Source organism: Notolepis coatsorum (assembly GCF_963971535.1).
Source record: "Notolepis coatsorum genome assembly, chromosome: 1".
Lineage (NCBI taxonomy): Eukaryota > Metazoa > Chordata > Actinopteri > Aulopiformes > Paralepididae > Notolepis > Notolepis coatsorum.
In genome coordinates this window covers 154,737,191-154,757,086 of record NC_140165.1, presented here as the reverse complement: position 1 = coordinate 154,757,086, position 19,896 = coordinate 154,737,191, and the positions used below count along the sequence as shown (strand labels likewise).

Genomic DNA, 19,896 nt, shown 5'->3' with positions numbered 1-19,896 from the left:
CATGCCAACCCCACACAGAAAGTACCTGGATTCTACACACAGAAAGTACCTGGATTCTAAGGGCGTTTTCACACCTGTAGTTTGTTTGCTTTGTTCCGATTCAGGGAGACACAGGGACTATAATGATACAATGTTGCACTTGTCCCTTAGTTCGTTTGTGTTCACACGGCTGTGTTAACAGTGGACCAAAACAAACGCACGCGCGAGCAAACGGTCACTCATTGGTCAGATTTACCAACCCTGAATCTCCGCGTTACATTGAAATCGGGGAGGGGAGAGCGGGGGGAGCAAATGAATGAATGTGGATGAGAGCCGTGATGTAAGTGGTTTCAGATACGGCTGTGGGGGTGCTAGAGACATGAATAGACTTGTATGCGCCAGAATCTCCTGAACACAGCCATTCCTAATCGATCAGAACTAATTCGGCAGCGAAAAAGCCAGTTTTTAAGCAGAGCATCCCCCATGCACATGCGCCGATTGCCCACGGATTGTGATGCAACGCACACCCGCCCTGGACTGTTCCATCAGAGGGGGGAGCTTCGGTGGCCAGTGTCCTTTCAGCCGAACAGGATAATGAAACAATAATCCCACTAAATGACCAGACGCGTCTTATGGCAACATCTACAATTACCTCATTGAGTCTCCAGGTAGACTAATGTTTATATTTAAGTGCAGTGGTCTGTAGCCACTCACACTGGCCACCGAAGCTCCCCCCTCTGATGGAACAGTCCAGGGCGCGTGTGCGTTGCGTCATCATGCAGCGCGTATACAGTACGGCAAGTGAGTTGTGTCGGTTTGTTAAATCGATTGCATTCTCACAGCGTACGAGTCGCGTCGGGTTCGTTTGGAAGTGCGCCGAGACCACCCTCTCTAGGTGGTCTCGGCCCGCTTGTTTTGTTCCGCAACAGAATGTGATTGCTGTGTTCATATACTGTATGCCCAACTGAACCGAAATAGGGGGGAAACGCTCCAGGTTTCGGAACAACAGCTCCAAACGAGCTAGGTGTGAAAACGCCCTAATAGAATATTTGCATCTCTGTGGGGTCCTTATCAAAACAATCGCTTATCAAACCCATTGTGTTTACTGATATATACTATATAAACCATTAACTCATTGACCGCCATGCTTAAGTGCGCGAGAGGGCGCTAGAGCGCCACTGCTTTAATCAATGGGAGATTTGCGAATGCTTAAAATATATCTTAAATTATGGGTCTAATACACTCGTTGATTATCAGTGAGTTGCTTGCAGTCAACATGTACAAAACAGATTGTTTTTTCATCTGTACATTTCCGTTTTATACCGTTTTGAATACGAGTATAGTTTGTGATTTCTAGTCATTCCAGAGAAAGCCGCGATAACAGCCCTTTAGTGGAATACACAAAACACATTGTCATTTTCCGGCTGATTTATTAATCGTTTTCAAATAAACGCTAGATTATCGATAGTATATGTGTACTTATGCACGCTAGAGAAGCGGGCTGAAAAATCTATTATCCATGACCTGGTCAGCGCTAACGTCATACACACACACACTAAAAAACATCTGATTAACCCAATACTGGTAAAATAGAGTCCTTACCTCACATCAGATGTTCTGCAAAAAGATGAATCCAATTCATGATCGCCATTCCAAATATTGATCACGTTTATTGATCCAACGTTATAGCACCAAAACACATAATCGACGCTGCTCCGAGCCTCGCCAGTGAATGCGATAACACGATACTGCTTGCCAGAGAAGGGAAAACCACGGAGGGACTTTTTTTCTGAGGCACATACCCACCCAATCCAATCCAATGATGTGCTTTACCATCCGGGAGACGATAGGCGGCTGTATTTTCCCTTTTCGAGCTCAGACCCATTCACAATGATAACGTCAGGCTGGATGGATGAAAAATGAATGGATATCGCTAATAAAAGAAATAACGATTAAAAGACGAGAACACTCGTCATTGGCACTCAGCGCATGGCGAGTTAGCACGACTAATCTTGTCGTTGGCACTCAATGTGTTAAGACGTTATCGTTATTGTGGAACGTTATAGTTTCTTTACAAGGGACCAAGGTGCCAGTGAAATATGGACAGCTATGTCACAGAACTTAAATTGTTGGAAAAGACGTGCAATTTTGGAACGTTAAGAGACACTAATTTGGGATCGGATTGTGTGTGGGAGCAATGACGCAGGCATGAGAGAAACATTATGCGGCGGCGGTTAATAGGTCTAGGCCTCTACGTTTCTATATGCTTAATATGCTATGCAATGTTGTGAGCGTGAACAATTTACAGAACAGAAGCGCCATCCAATTGCTGAAAATGCTATTCTTACAGAAACCAAATGTCATGTCTTCGATATCAAATCGCAGCATGAATTTCTTTCTATGGTGTTCCTCAAGGTTTTGGTGTCTTAATATGGTATGTTGGAGGGATTCTTAACCATTTTGATCAATTCTTGAGCGGTAACATATATAAAAGAATAAAATAAAATAAGAGAAATGTGTAACAAATGGTATCAACTCAAAAATAGCTTCCATTTATCATGTCCACACAGAGGCAACAGTTGGGGTGAATCCATAACATCCCCCCCCACCTCTGTCGTTTCGTGGGATAATAATGACCCAAGTACAATAAGTACACCAACCTCGTCAGCTAGAAGCGAGAGCTCGCTGGAGTCCGCGGCGTCGTAGTCGTACAGGACTTTAGCCTTGCGGGTGCCGGTGGCCGGTGACTGCACTTCTTCAATCTGCAGCGTGTCCTCCTCCATGGGGCCGCCGGGCACAGTGCTGGCAGCGTCAAGGGAAGCTGCGTCAGCAGTGGACCTTGAGCCGTCACAGTTTACCGCAAAGGCATTAGGAAATCTGTGTGTGAGCAACCAAGATGTGACTCGTCAGGACGTGCAACACAGTAAGAGAAAATCAGCAACACATGACTGAAATAAAAATAGAAAATCATACAGTACTCACATCTCCATTTCAGTAGAGTGCGTGAGAGAGAGTGAAACTCTTGTCATATTGTGGTAATTGATTTTACTATGACCCTCTCTATGAATTACCCCAAGGGGTTTAGTAAAATAAAAGTATAACTTCAACTTTGTCATATTGTGGTCATTTATTTGACTCAAACTTATAAATAATAAATAAATGTATAACATTTAAACGTAAACTATCAGCAAACATACTGTAACGTCAAGTTAAAAACGGTGTCATGCAGCCAGATTGGGGGAAAACATTCATCCATGATTATCTTCCAACAGTCCTCACCTTCCCAGCTCCTTCTGTAGGTCCTGCATGTGAAAGTGACACTGCTTGTAGTAGGCGGTTTGTGCCTCGACAAACTCGTGCAGGCAACGCAAGTGGTTCACCTACATAAAGACAGAAACAGGACAGAAACCATTCTTAGAGCCAAGTTCAAGTTTTTTTTTGTTTTTTGAATAGTTTATTGGTTTAGAATGGACATCACACATATACATTTGATCACAATATGAAACAGGTATACATTTTCTCCATTTACCAATAGGATTTCATAAAACACAATAAAGCCATAGGCTTGTTTCCATTGTGGTCCTTCATCATTGGTGTCAGTGGATTTATGTACTGGTGTGTGGACGTGGGTGTTTGTAGTGTCTGTATGTCAGGATGTGTGGTATAAAAACAAAAAAATACATACAATAATATTCCATTTTATAGACGATAAAAGAATAAAAAGGGAACAACACATTAAAAACCCTTTGTTCACTACTCCCAGCTTCTGCTACTTATGATCCACCTCTTTTTTGTATTTTATTTTTTTATTATTTTTTAAACAAACACATAAACAAACATGACAACACACGATAAGATATACAAGCATTAGTTGTCAGTGCACATCCAATGAAATGACATTTTAGTTAATTGTCTTATATAGGATATACCCCTAATACCTGTTGTCTAAAAACCTACACACATATGCTCCAGCTCGTACCCCCCCCTCCCGGACCCCCCATTGGATAATCCATCCATTTTCCCTCGCTCCTAACAAGACATTACCATTATATGCTAGCTTTTATTTTCTCCACCACTTCTAACCACAATGTCATTTTGGATTCATTGAGACCCAAAATTCTAGCTGTAGATTTTTTCTCTTCTTCTTCTTCTTCTTCTTCTGATCCACCTCTTTATAGCTAATTTAAAAGTGGAGAAGGGGCTTATGGTCTTCAACTCCATTGGTAGGCTATTCCATTGTACTGCTGCTGAATATAGGAATGCGTTTTGGCCTATTTTCCTATTGCATCTCACTGGGACGATGTCTGTAGGGCTCCCCCTGGTGGCGTGTCCGTGTACATCCCTTACCATGTTAAAATATCCACTGAGGTACTGAGGGACAGTATTCCAGAGTATCCTATGCGTTATGTTGAGTTTTATTTGAGAGACCCTCTCCTCAACCCTGAGTCATTTGAGGCTGTTAAAATGTGTCTGTGTAAGGTGAGTCCTGGGATGGAGTTTTAAAATCATTCTAACTAATTTGTTCTGAGCTGTCTGTAGCCTACCTTTCAGTGCTACCGTGATGCCAGTGTACCAGGAGGAGCATGCATAGTCATAATGACATTGGATCAGTGCCCCTGCCAGGACTTCCATTGCTGACCTGTTAATATAGGTGGACACTCTACCGAGACATTTTATTCTCTGATTGATCTTTGTGACCACCTTTTGTGCCATGCTCACCCCTGATAAGGTGTTGTCCAAAATACATCCTAAGTATGTGACTTCCTCCTTTGCTGTTACCTCGATATCTCCTACCACTACCTTGAACCCAGGAGACCTCTTAAGTCGTATGGCCGAGCCAAAAAGGTCAGATATAATTATTATAACACATGATATTGATTGATTGAAAAGTTTATTAACAGATTGCAGAATGGGTACAGTACAGTACATCTCAATACATACAATTGTTAAGGGGATGCAGACCAGAGAAAGACTTTCGTCTTGTTTACACCAGGGTCCCCCATTTTCAATTCATCATAACATATATGACATACATGACATACAGATAGACAGTACTGCTACATCTATACATTTATGACATATCAGATTTGCAAAAACAGTACTGTTTGTGATACAAAAGTGTCCAGAAAAGGAGTGTATATACATTTGGCGTAGAAACTGTACATTGGAGGAGGTTGGTGGGGTGGGGTTGGGTGAGGGCTGTACATTGGAGGTGGGGGGGGGGGGGGGTTGGGTAGGGGACACACACACATTTTACACTGTACATTGGAATATTGACAAAGCCTTACTTGGTCATTTACTGTACAACTAGGTTAGGACATTTGTAGGGGCCAGTTTCGAATTGCAGTCTCACGTAGGTGTTTTTTGAGAGTGTTTTTGAAGGTGGGTAGTGATTCACATTCCTTTACAGCTTTAGGCAGGGCGTTCCACATTGATGTGGCATAATTGCGAAACGTGTTTAGTCCCTTGTTTGAGCCGAATCTGGGTTTTACATGATTTGTGGAGCTCCCTCTGGTGTTGTGATCGTGGTATTCACTGACCTTTGGGAAGTATTTTGACATGTACATGGGTACCTTGGTCGCGTAGTGTATCTTGTAGACCAGGCCCATTGCAAGTTGCTGTACTCTGTCGTCTACTCTAAGCCATCCTAGGTTGTCAAAGTGGGCAGGGGTGAGGTGGGTTCTAGGAGTCAGGTCAAGTAGTAGTCTGACTAGCTTGTTTTGAGATGTTTGTAATTTGTTTTTTAGTGCCTTTGAGGTGCTTTGGTACCATGAGGTGCAAGCATAGTCGTAGTACCCTTGAATGAGTGCTCCTGCCAGAGTCTTCAGGGTATTCTTGTTTACCAGAGGAGATCCGGTACAAGAATCGCGTTCGTTGGTTGACTTTTTTTATTACATTGGATGCCATTTTGTCACAGGAAAGATTAGCCTCTAGGATGGAACCCAGGTAGGTAATTTCATCTTTCCTTGTGATAATATTGTCACCCACTGTAACCGAGAAGCCGTCGGTCTTGCTGAGTTTGTTATTTGAACCGAAGAGAATGGACTCTGTTTTGCCCATGTGTAATGATAGTTTGTTGTCGGCGAGCCATATGCAGATTCTGCCTAGTTCCGAGCTGAGGGCTTTTTCAACCTGTAACTTGTTCTTGTCAGAGACCAGCAGGGCTGAGTCGTCCGCAAACAGGAACAAGTTGCAGTCACAAGCTGACGACATGTCATTTGCATAAATTAGGAATAGTAGCGGTCCTAGTATGCTTCCTTGTGGAACACCACAGCTCACTGTGAGGGGGGGGGATAGGGTACCGTTTACTTCCACCATCTGTTCCCTCCCCTCCAGGTAGGATTGTATCCAGCTCACTGATAAACTATCAAAACCAATTGCTTTTAGCTTGTCAATCAGAATGGTGTGATTGACAGTGTCGAAGGCCTTTTGTAGGTCCAGCATGACCATGCCGCAGTATTTGCCCGCGTCCACCTCTTGTTTGATGTGGTCGTTCAAGTAGAGAAGGCATGCGTCAGTGGAGTGGGATGTTCTGAAGCCAGATTGGAATTCGTAGATTAGATTTTTTTCCGCGAGGTACTTTTCGATCTGTTCGTATACTATTTTTTCCATGACTTTCGAGATGGATGTAAGGATAGAAACAGGGCGGTAGTTACCCGGGTCTAATTTGCTGCCCTTTTTGTGCAGGGGTGTTACTCTCGCAATTTTGAAGTCCTTGGGGACGTGTCCCTGTTTTATGGAGAGGTTTATTATGTGTGTGATGACTGGGGTGATGGCTGCTGCTGAGTCTCTGAGGAATTTGGAGGGGATGTTGTCATGGCCAGTGGCCTTGTTTGGTTGGAGGGCGCTCAGTTTTTTGAGTACCTCATCTGTAGTTACTATTTCCAGTTTGAAGTCGTCTTTGTGGACGCCTAGGTTCATGTAGTATGCTACTATGTGTTCTACCCCATACTGCCCTGAGTGGGAGGGTAGTTTGTTTACCAGTGTTGTGGCTATGTTTGTGAAGAAAGTGTTTAAGTAATTGGCTACATCCAGCTTGTCTGTGATGAGCGATAGACAGTGACTTACATGTGTGCTGCATAGAGTGCTGGAACACCTGATAGACATTGACTTACATGTGTGCTGCCGATGCCTTCCAAGAGCAGCCTGGTAACCTCCGCCTGTCTGTCAAACTCCGTCTGGGCCACGCGAAGCTCATGCCCTGCCTGTGTCACAAAAACACACAGCAGAATCATGTGTCACTCTAGGTAAGAGTGTCGGCCAAATGCCCTCAAATGTGAGACATGATTACTTCATTGTTGTGGGAAACACAGATAGATTGATTGAAAACTTTATTAACAGATTGCAGAATGGGTACAATACAGTACGGCTCAATACAAACAACTGCTAAGAGGATGCAGACCAGAAAAATACTTTCGTCTTGTTTACATCAGGGTCATCCAGTTCCAATTCATCAAGACATTTATGACATACAAATATACAGTACTGTGTAAGAAAAAGAGATCATAAAAAGATATATACATCCGAAGGGGAAGAAACTGTACATTGGAGGGGGTTGGGGGGGGGGGGGGGGGGGGGGTTCTAATTGCAGCTACCCGTAGGTGCTCTTTGAGAGCGGTTTTGAAGGAGGGTAGGGATTCACATTCCTTTACGGCTGTGGGTAGGGCGTTCCACATTATTGTGGCATAATTGCGAAACGTGTTTAGTCCCTTGTTTGAGCCAAATCTGGGTTAAACATGATTTGTGGAACTCCCTCTGGTGTTGTGGTCGTGGAATACACTGACCTTTGGGAAGTATTTCTACATGTACATGGGTATCTTAGTGGTGTAGTGTATCTTGTAGACCAGGTCCATTGCAAGTTGCTGTAATCTGTACTCTACGACATCCTAGGTTGTCAAAATGGGCAGGGGTAAGGTGGGTTTTAGGAGTAAGGCCAAGCAGTAGTTTGACCAGTTTGTTTTGTGATGTTTGTGGTCTTGTTTTTAGGGCCTTTGAGGTGCTTTGGTACTAGGGGTGGGAATCACCAGTTTCATCACGATACGATATCGATTCTTTGGACAACGATACGTTATTTTCCGACCGATATCACAAAGTCTGCCACGATACGATACGATTCGATTCAGGTGCCTGTGATCGATATGAGACGATATTATATGCCCATTTAACACAATCAGTAACATTTAAAACAACAAAAAAAGGCAATGGAAATATCATTTGACATTTTTATTTTTGATCTCTTCCAGACATTTAAATGAAAAACAATCTATTGTTTTTAATACAAATAGACCTCCTGTTCACTGTTTTTGGTTCGTTTTTCTTTTCCCCCCGATATTAATATCCTATCACAGCGCTGTATTTTGGCTGGAAAAGGCATATTGGGAGTCAGAAGGTGCAGTACCGGCCAGATCCCGTTAGTGGGGCTATCTCGAGAATGCAGTAACCCCCCCTCCTTCCCAGTCCCTAGTGGACCTCTGCTGTTCTCTCCATCGCTCTATCAGCTTAGCTTAGTTAGCTCACGCTAACGCAACGTTAATTTCGGTATTTAATGCAACGTGGGCATAACGGAATGGCGAGGATGGAAAGCATGATTAGATGCATTTGACCCCTTGTGGGGAAAAAACAGGCACTTATTACGGGCAAAATAGGTGGACTCTGAAGCAATGCTGTCTAACGTCTACACACGCTGAGCTGCGCTGAGCTACTGTTGTTGCAGCCGGGCGGATATGCTCACGAGGGGATTTTCAAAATAAGAGTATCGCAATATGAATCGATCTTTTTACGTTGCATCGATCCTATTTGATAATTGATAAAAGATCGATATATCAATCTGGATCGATGTATCGACCCACCCCTATTTGGTACCATGAGGTGCAAGCATAGTCGTAGTACCCTTGAATGAGTGCTCCTGTTAGAGTCTTCAAGGTATTCTTGTTTACCAGAGAGGAGATCCGGTACAAGAATCTTGTTCGTTGGTTGACTTTTTTGATTACATTGGTTGCCATTTTGTCACAGGAAAGATTTGCCTCTAGGATGGAACCCAGGTAGGTAATTTCATCTTTCCTTGTGACAATATTGTCACCCACTGTAACAGAGAAGCCGTTGGCCTTGCTGCGTTTGCTATTTTACACAGGTGTAATGATAGTTTGTTATCAGCGAGCCAGGTGCAGATTCTGCCGAGTTCAGAGGTGAGGGATTTCTCAACCTGCAACTTGTCCCTGTCAGAGACACAGCTCACTGGGAGGGGGGGGGGGGGGCAGTGTACCGTTCACCTCCACCATCTGTTCTCTCCCCTCCAGGTAGGATTGCATCCAGCTCACTGGTGAACTATCAAAACTAGGGGTGGAACGGTACGCATTCGAACCGTACACCGTTTGATACGACCTCCACGGTTCGGGGCATGTGTGTATTGTTCGGTTATAATGTTAGCCGCAAGCTAGGCTAACGTTACGTTAGCCGCAAGCTAACTAGCGTTAGCGCAAGCTAACTAGCGTTAGCCGTGAGCTAACCGTGGAGTCACTTCGCTGTGTTCCATTAGTTCCATTAGTGGGGAAGGGGGGGTATATTGACGAGGCTTGACAACAGAGGTTCAAAGATAACTTCACATTTATTGGCTGCTGGTTTATAGTATATCATCAGGGCTTCTCCTTCCAACACAGTGTTACTGTTTACTATTTACTTCCTCGTGTGACGTCACTTCAAATACAGCTACCAGGACACTCAAATAGCAAAAGCGAGTCGAGTCGATTAGGTACCATGCAGTGAAAAGCGGCATAAGAGAATACTTCATAATGTTTCATGCAATTAAAAAGTTTATATATATTTAGTACACATGATTTATTTATTTTAAATAAGTGACTTTTCCTTTTTGATAAGAAAGTCTAGTGCTGGTTGAGCATATTCATACTTTATGTTGATGGTCTTTGTCTATAATGTGGCCACAAAAATAGAAAAGGTTTAATTATTTTGTTTGTTTGCACTAAGTTAATACTTTGACAAATGTTGCCTATATTTTTCAGCCAGTTTGGTCTTTGTGTGCCAAACATTATTAAAGGTAAACCTTTTTTTTTACCAAATAAATGAGAAGCATGTTTAAATCAGCAATGCCTCGCCTCTCTCTCCTAGCTCTAACAGTCACTGTCTAAATAATGTGCCTGATGTCAAACTGCCTCATTCTTTCAGTTTTTGCATGACTACGTCCTTGAGAATAACTGAAAAGTTGGATTATTTTTAGGCTATATATCTTATGCTGATGTATGGTATTTTGAGTGATTTTTGCAAAGACGAAGGACTTTATAATGCTGTGGTGATTTCCTGGCTGTTGCTAAAGAAGGGAGCTAGCCAGTACCAAGTCTTCGGGACCGAAAGGAAGTATCGAATCAGTAAGTACATACAGTACGTCGTAATTAGTTACTTAGCAGTAGAACCTCGTTCATTCATCCATTTGTGTCAATAGTGTATTAACGGGTACTCCTCCGTGTGTGTGTGTGCGCGTGCATTTCATATGGGAGTTGAAGCCGAGCCATTGGCCATTGATTCACTGTCAGGGTTATATTTATTATGGATAGTGTATAAACATTACTATTTTACTGTAGCGTTTCTCGTTTTGCGATTTTCCTCTTTCTTATACAGTAGGAAGGGGGAAGAACACTATCGTGGGTGTTCCTATGACTTGTATTCAGCTTACAGCTTCGAAACTCCACTTATTTCATTCATTTTACATATTTCATTGTAAAATTGCCCAAATAGTGAAAGAAATGGTAAGATAGTTCCACTTTAAGTAATTGGCCACATCCAGCTGGTCTGTGATGAGTGTTTTCTGTCTTAATGTTGATGTTTGTAAATCTGGTTTTCAGTTTCTTACTGCAGCCTAGTTGGTTGTTGAGTAATTTCCAAAGCTCACAGGGTTTGTTTTTGTTTTCCTCAGTTTTATCATTGACGAAATTATTATTATAATTTTTTTTAATTATCTTTTCCCCCCTCCTTTTTCAGATTTTTCTCCGGGAGTCGAGACCGCAGCCTCTTCATTGGTGACGAGCATAATCTCCGCTACGCCACCTGACCGCTACGACGAAATTATTTTGTGCCGATTTGATAATGGTATTTACATAGTTTCTTAGCCTGTTTCGTTGTTGTTTGAGTTAAACCACATGGGCTTGGAGATCACTGTTGAAGCTTTTGGTAAGCTTTGACTGACTTTTATGAAGTTCAGAGCATTTTGTCTCTGGTTTTCATAGCGGTCAGTATGTCTGAATGCATCCATGGCTCCGTGCAATTTTTAACCCTGGTGGTTCTCAGGGGGGCCATGTTGTTTAGTATTGATGAGAATTTGGTTTTGAAGCCAAGCCATGTTTCTTCAACTAGTGAACCACTGAGCTCATCTGACCAGTCCAGGCACTCCAGTTCTTGGTTAAAGGCCTCACTAGAGTAGGTTTTAAGGTCCCTAGTTGTGACTGTTTTGTGACAGCCGGCCTTTTGTTTTAGTTTTTTTGCGGGTACAGAAATTGAATATCATAAAATTATCGCTTAGCCCGTGCTTTTACTATGAACTGCTGGATGTTCACATCCAAAACAACAGCTCAAAAGGTAGTGAGATTGGTCATCGTCATGGCGGGTCACTGGCAGTAAAAGTTCACAGGGAACACTGAGGTCATACTCACTTTGTCGACCTCCTCGCTCCAAAGCTGAGAGGCCGCACCACAAGAGAGGGGGGGAGAGAAACACGTTCTGATGAGGGGTGGGGAGACATACTGTATGACGACAACAAAAAGAGAGATAAAACCCGACCACGGTTGCATTCCAGATGAAGACCTGTGCTGTTTTTAGACACTTCCGGCCCTCGGTTAACCATTCCCATGTAGGTGTGCATTGGAAGTGTAGATGTTGTATTTTGCCATACTTACAGGCTGTATCACCATGGTTTTATGGTGAGGACTAATGCCTTCCTGTGTCAGTATGTAACTGTTTTAACTGATTTTTATCTGTGCTTTGTATTTTATTGTAGCCTAACTTTATTGTTCTTAGTACGTCACTTAATTGCATTTTCGAGTGCTAAATAAAGCCTTTATTATGCCCATTATTATTACCCCCCCTCCACACACACGCACAGGGTAAACATTAAATATGTGATGAAGATAAAGGACTGCTAGACAATCAGACTTGACTCCGATATGAACCTGTATGGCAAACACAAAGCCAGGATATCTGGTTTAACAACCTGGCGTGTTTCGATCAAACCGGTCATTCATTTTCAATTGCACAATTGTCATTTTCAATAGTCACTATTATCGGGAAGGCACTGTAGTCTGCAAACCTGAAGCCAAGATTGCGGTCCTACATGAATCAGATCCCCAAGTGGACATGGGAGGGATAGGGCCGTGTTACAGTGGGAAGGACATGCTGCTTCATCTTACCGCAGATGCACTGGCAGAAAGGACATAGTTCCGGGGTCTGGTCTCCTGAAAATCTGGCACCGCCTACAGAAATAGTAGAGTGGATTTAACATAAAGGAATCCTTTATGGTTTTAACATAAAGGAAACACTACTATACATATGGCACCCAATACAGCAAACATCATGCACAAAACAAACAAAAAGCACAGCAAAAAATTTAAGAATATTCTCTCAGCTTGCTGAAACTAAAAGTAAAAAAAAAAAAAAACGTCTTTCACATGGTATATCGAGCTGGCCTAGGTGTTCCACCTTGGTATGTTTGGAGTAATAAAATGAGTGGCATAATGGTGTGACCCAACAGTGACACAGTCCACAGAAGACTGTAGAAACCTCATTAACAGCATCAAAACAAATAGCCAGTTAGTGACTGGACAGAAGGTCTCTGTAATACAGATATAGCACTATGTAACCAGTGACATTAGGTAAAGCTAGCTGTGATGTCCGAGATCTTGTTATTGGTTGACTAAGAAAATACATCAATATTTCAACATAAACGTGCATTCATGTCAGTCTTCACCATGCGTATAGGTTTCAAAAGTCTGATTTTATCTTCATCTATAACTTAAGCACATTTATATTTACAAGTTGATGGCTGTGCTGTCATTATACAGATTATTTTACAAACTTTTAATGAAATCAGACCTTTGATCTCCAAAAAGAATCAAAAGATTAAACCTTTCAAAGGATTTTGTCAAAAAAGGAGCAAAGGTTTTGAAGGCATAACATTCCTTGGTCATGGTGTAATGGGTCAAGCATGATACCCATTAGAACCTTAAAGCCCAGGCATGGGATGGTTAGAATAGATTGCTGCACTGGAATCATAGTGGCCTGATCTACAAATCTTAAAAATGTCTACCCAACTTTAGCAGACCATTTTCTACACAGACCCAAGACATCTAGTCTGATCAGATGCTCTGTTGCCTGGGCTCAATGGTCATAATGGATTTGTCCCGATGTACCATGCCACAAGTTCACTTAAATCATTTTCAAGAGTTTTCTGTAGGTCAGTTTTTTTCCTTCCCTTCTCATTGCTTTTCATTTAGCAATACTTAGCAGTGGAAAAACAGATGTCCAATTTGACTTCACGGCACCAATGATGAAACTGCACGCGAGACGGAAGAAAATAAAATAAGCCACAGGGGATGAAATCATTCTTAATACTCACTTCTCCCTCACACTGCGAACATTAGAACAAAGGAGACATGTTAGTTTGAAGCTTTATCCCACTCCCCAGCCTGGGGAATGCTTAGATGCATGACAAGGAGGAGGGGAGCTGGTGGAGTGCATACAGGGACTCACCGCGGCCTTAGCCTCAGCTGCCTTGGCCTTCTTCAGACGGGCTTTGCAGGCATCCAGGTCCAGACGACGGTTCTCCAGGAGACGCCTCTCTTTCTGAGATACGACAGTGGGGTGAAAACGCCATCAAGCAAACACTTAATACAGCACGATGACATAAGCATTATCATACGTGCTTAACGTCCGCTTTGACGCATACCAGCGATACCAACGTTTCCCTTACCATGTGGAAGGGCACGCATCACAAGTTTGATGAAATGTGATCTCTGGAGGTACCCGTCATGGTTCAACTGCTTGGCTGTTGCGGTTGATTATTTGGATACATTGCAATGTTACAACTGGCTGGCTAGCTAGCTAATGTTGGCTAGGCTACAAAAAGCTGCTTTAGGTTTATCAAATATGGCTGTATTTTACAAAAAGGTGTAACCATGAAAACGACACAGCTGTAGCTTGTTTTCTCATGCGATCCGCAAGCCATGATATTAGGGACTATAATGTATCAAAGCACTCAAAAAAAAGAGTGTTAAATGATCAGTACGTTTATTGGTCTTATTCACCTCGCCGCCATCTTTCTTTTCATAGATTGCCATGAATGCATTCCAATGAGCGACAGCAGTCAGGTAATCAATAATCATGAGCTTGTACTTCCAATAGTGTATTCTGCCTGTTGTTTTGACCATTTCGTTTTTTTAGGTAGCATTTTTTAAGAAATCGGCAAAGAGATGCAACCTGTAGAGTCTTCACAAGCAAGTGTCCACGGCAGTCTGACTGACAAGCTAAAAGCAATTGGTTTTGATAGTTTATCAGTGAGCTGGATGCAATCCTACCTGGAGGGGAGAGAACAGATGGTGGAGGTAAACGGTACTCTACCCCCCCCCCCCCCTCACAGTGAGCTGTGGTGTTCCACAAGGAAGCATACTAGGACCACTACTGTTGCTAATTTATGCAAATGGCATGTCGTCAGCTTGTGAATGCAACTTGTTCCCGTTTGCGGACGACTCAGCCCTGCTGGTCTCTGACAAGAACAAGTTACAGGTTGAAAAAACCCTCAGCTCGGAACTAGGCAAAATCTGCATATGGCTAGCTGATAACAAACTATCATTACACATGGGCAAAACGGAGTCCATTCTCTTCGGTTCAAATAACAAACTCAGCAAGACCGACGGCTTCTCAGTTACAGTGGGTGACAATTAGGGCTGACCTTCGAAGCCTCGAAATAAATCGAATAAAAAATAAAAATAAAAATATATTTTTTTATGTTGTGAGAACTTGTACAGCACTTTGTTCAACTTTTTCAGTGCTGTAAAGTTTAAACTTTTTTAAATCTTAGACAAACAAAACACTTTGCTTTCATGAAATATTGTAAGCCGTCATTTGAAGCTTTATAAAAGCAGCACAATGAACACAAATCTGTCAGTGCAGAGTCCGACCTCATCTTAAATAACAAACAGCATTGCTTGTTGTAATTAACACTTTCTCCGCCGGAAACGGCTTAAGACCGGTTTCAAGTTCATGCGTATTCTGCCAGATCACGGCGTACAACGTTATTCTGATCATATTTCCGCCATGGTATTCATATTTCACTCACAGAGCCTTGTCAGATGCTGCGGGACTCAGCAAAACTCTGCAACGCTTCAATACTGCCACCTGGTGGCTGATCGGCGAGTTGCCAAACCGGAAATGCCCATTGCAGCTCTGTCCGTCCCCTAATTCCGTCCGGCCACTCGTTTATCGTCGTGTGACTCAAGACACACACCGTGGATATGGATCGTTGCCATAACTCAATAATCAACATGATTTGGGCGTATATTAGTATTATACAAACCGGAACTGGATCGCCTCGATCCACATCACATAACTGGAATCTGTTTGCTCCACTCTCATCACCCAACGCTACGAGGAAGCTGCCGTGAGTTTCAGCGTTTTTCTTTATTATTAACCATACAAACTGCTCTGATCTATATATCACCCATACTACATGAAGCATTTAAAGACTATCACGGAATTATAAACAACCCCCCCCCCCCCGTTCACCCGCGCATGATCAGTCATAACGTTTAGGACCATGTACAGTTGAAATTTTTAATATAGCGTCGATCGGCATCAAACTGCATTTGATGATCTAATATATGCATTTGTGCCTATATCTCACGTTCTGGGAAATATTTGAATTGTATTCAAATAGGCTAAAATTAAATAGCCTATGCGATGAACGAAACAATCATTACATTTGTTTCATCGTTGCTTCTAATAATGACCAACGTTGTCAGCGAGAGCTTAGTGCTGGGTTTGGGAGTGCATGTGAAGCTGCAGAGCCGGAGCAGCAGCGGCACAGTGCAGTACTCCAATTCAGTCAAAGATCATATACAATCATTTCATTGACCGCCCCAGGAGTACGCGGTGCACCGGACGCTAACCAACAACCAGAAAATAATATCCCTATCTACATGTGGTGCCTACTAAACTATATATTTTAACAGCATAAGTAGTCACATCAAATTACAAACAAATACGGCATACTCACCTGTTTGATGAAAATGGCTCAGCCCCCACGTTACACCATGTGTAACGAACACCACCCAAACCATAATATGATGACACCCCGTGCAACACAAAAAAAAAAATCACCAAACAAAGTGCTAGGGGTAAAAGATCCCGGACGAGCGCCCAATTGTTACGACCCTGGCTCATGGGTACGCAACCTATGTGTAATCAACACCAAAACCCTGTGCTCTAACTCAAAAATGCTACTAAACCAAGGAACTACTAATATAACTATAAGCTAATGTACTGGTAACCCAACGGACAAGGACTGTAAGAACCTGACAGCTCTTTCACTAGGCACAGACCGTGCATGTGTGTTTCTGGGTCTGCCTTTGAAGCTCCCCAGCAGGTAACCAATCAGCACTAATTGGCTAATTGGCAGCCCTCACCTGCCTGCCCTGGTGACACAGGAGTGACCAGGCCTCTAGTACATAACACTGCAGAAAACGATAAAAACATATTTATACTCTAGACGGTATTTTCGTATATGAATGTGTGAATGAAAAAGTAAAACGTTCCTACATCCTGAACGATAGATAATCGATGTTGAATGGGCCATAGTAATGTCAATTTAGCAATACAATTAAAAAAGTTATAGCCCTGCAAAGAAGGTGAACATCTCCATAGACTTAAAGTGGTGGCAGAGATCAAACATTGATGGATGGCGTGGCAGAGAATGTGTTAACAAAGAGAGGCAGAGTTGATTTAGCAAAAAAATAAAAAAATAACTTATTTTTTTAATATCGAATTTTATTTTCATATTCGAATCCCATGCCCATCGAACGAAGCTTCGAAGTATTTAAGACAGCCCTAGTGACAATATTGTCACAAGGAAAGATGAAATTACCTACCTGGGTTCCATCCTAGAGGCAAATCTTTCCTGTGACAAAATGGCATCCAATGTAATAAAGAAAGTCAACCAACGAACTAGATTCTTGTACCGGATCTCCTCTCTGGTAAACAAGAATACCCTGAAGACTCTGGCAGGAGCACTCATTCAAGGGTACTACGACTATGCTTGCACCTCATGGTACCAAAGCACCTCAAAGGCGCTAAAAACAAGATTACAAACATCACAAAACAAACTGGTCAGACTTCTACTTGACCTTACCCCTAGAACCCACCTCACCCCTGCCCACTTTGACAACCTAGGATGGCTTAGAGTAGACGACAGAGTACAGCAACTTGCAATGGGCCTGGTCTACAAGATACACTATACGACTAAGGTACCCATGTACATGTCAAAATACTTCCCAAAGGTCAGTGAATACCACGACCACAACACCAGAGGAAGCTCAACAAATCATGTTAAACCCAGATTCGGCTCAAACAAGGGACTAAACACGTTTCACAATTATGCCACATCAATGTGGAACGCCCTACCCAAAGCTGTAAAGGAATGTGAATCCCTACCCACATTCAAAACCGCTCTTAAAGAGCACCTACGGGAGGCTGCAATTCGAAACTGGCCAACGTAAATGTCCAAACCCCCCACCCCCTCCTAATAGACAGTCTCCTCCCCACCGCATGTATATATTCTCTCCCCGCCGTATGTATATTTCTCTCACACCCACCCACCCCCTCCAAATGTACAGTCTCCTCCCCACCGTATGTATATTTCTCTCCCACCCACCCACCCCCCCCTAATGTACAGTCGCCTCCCCATCATATGTATATACCCTGTCAGGATCTATGGGTAACAGTACTGTATATTTGAATATCATATACGTCACAAATGTAACAGTACTAAATACCTGTATGTCCCTATGCCATAAATGCCATGTATGTTGAGTATGCCATAAATGTCAATATGAATTGAAAATGGGGGACCCTGATGTAAACAAGACAAACGTCTTTCTCTGGTCTGCATCCCCTTAACACTTTCAGAGCCCTTGCTTAACCTTGATTTACCTGTTGAATGCCCACCATCCACTTCAATGTTAGCGTTAAAAACGCCTAATCTACATCTTAAATTATGTGTCTAATCTGCCCGTCGCTCATCAATGACTCGTTTTCCAGTCAACATTGTCGAAGCGGATTGTTTTTTTATCGGTTCATTTTCGTTTTATAGCATTTTGAAAAGCCCTCGTTTTCAAGGAAAATATAAAGATTCCATGATAAAATACATTTACTGGAATATTCTAGAATACACAAAAACTGTCATTTTTCGGCCTATTTATGAATAGTTTTCAAATAAACGCTAGATTATCGATAGTATGTGTACGTATGCACGCTAGTGACGCAAGCTGAAAAATCGATTATCTTATTTCCTCATCAGCAATCGCGCACACACATACATACGGCAAACGCTGAGATCTCAGCGAATACAACTCTGATTATCCCAAGACTGGTAAAATAGATTCCTTACCTCAGATCAGATGTTCTCCAAAAAGATCATTCCAATTCCTGATCGCCATTCCAAATATCGATCAGGCTTATTGATTGAGGTAAAATAGAGTTGTTCCGATACTAGTATCGGAAATGCCGCCGATACTGCCTAAAATGCTGGTATCGGCGAGTACCCTCTAATGCTGCGCTCCGATACCACGTAATTTATTAACAACACTGCGGTCTGTTGAGTGAGCATTATAAAACAAACTTGTGTTTAACCGACCGTGAATTAAAGTGTCAATGCTGTTTGTCATTTTAACAGCAGATACTTTCTTAAATGCCATCCTCCGGACAGAGCGGTGTTGACGGGGAGCTCAGATGGGTTCGCTTGGTGGTGTTATTAGCATTGAACAGCTAACCGAAAGCTAGCGTTAACTAACGTTAAAGGTTTAGCCATAACGTTACCTTGGCTAAAGTTGGGGCTATTCATAATCCAGCAATAATGGCTGCAGACCTGCAAGCAAAGTACAGCAAGTTGGCAAAGGAGTATTCCAGCGTAAATCACATTTTCACGAGTAACGTTAGTCTTTCAATCTGCCGGTAGCTCATGCTAGCTAACCTAGCTCACGTCGTCGTCATTAGTGATCGACCACGTCGCGTACACAATTAATGACATGTTGCGGACAGCCATATCGGTGACAATGTTTAGCTTTTAGTGCCAAATGATAAGAGTCTGAGGCGGAGTCTCAAAAGAGAATGTTGAATATTTATTGTGCAAAAATCACAACAGAGCCTCTACTACTAACTGAACCGGAGCCTTCTGGTAGCAAGTGCAGCAACTAATAATGTCCGTGTGGATCATTGGAGTAGGGTATATCTGCAGTGCTGCAGCCCCACTGAGTAGGGTATATCTGCAGAGCCACAGAGCCCAACGTCTGGGCGGGGCTTCGTGGCGTGGACGGGTTTGAGGCGGGGCTTCGTGGCGTGGACAAGTATTGTGGCCTGGACAAGTATTTGTTGGAGTGCGCATGCGGATGGGGGGGGGGGGGGCTCTCTCGCTCGCTCTCTCTCTGGTTTACGAAAAGTATTTGTTGGAGTGCGCATGCGGATGAGGGGGAGGGGGGGGGGCTCTCTCACATATAGTAATAATAGAGTATATACATTTGAGGGGGAATAAACTGTACATATACAGCACTGTTTGTGATAAAAAAATAGTAGAGTACATTAACCTGGCACACAACATACTTGTTCACATGTCATTTTTCTTTCACTCTAAAGGAAATATGTCTCACATAC

The 19,896-nt window shown here is 42.7% G+C and overlaps 1 protein-coding gene across 4 annotated transcripts in view; it reads right to left on the bottom strand.

Annotated features, from left to right (window-relative positions):
* sh3glb2a (SH3-domain GRB2-like endophilin B2a) overlaps positions 1-19,896 on the bottom strand; it is a 74,435-nt gene that overhangs the window by 18,843 nt on the left and 35,696 nt on the right. For 2 of the 4 annotated variants that reach the window (XM_084334759.1, XM_084334760.1), the window contains exons 5-10: positions 13,729-13,821; positions 12,390-12,452; positions 11,637-11,726; positions 7,095-7,184; positions 3,259-3,359; positions 2,640-2,856 (exon numbers count right to left, since the gene is read on the bottom strand). In XM_084334759.1, coding sequence (XP_084190885.1) covers positions 2,640-2,856; positions 3,259-3,359; positions 7,095-7,184; positions 11,637-11,726; positions 12,390-12,452; positions 13,729-13,821 — 654 coding nt within the window. The remainder of the gene's footprint in view (positions 1-2,639; positions 2,857-3,258; positions 3,360-7,094; positions 7,185-11,636; positions 11,727-12,389; positions 12,453-13,728; positions 13,822-19,896) is intronic. The other 2 variants (XM_084334761.1, XM_084334762.1) reach the window with 2 other exon arrangements.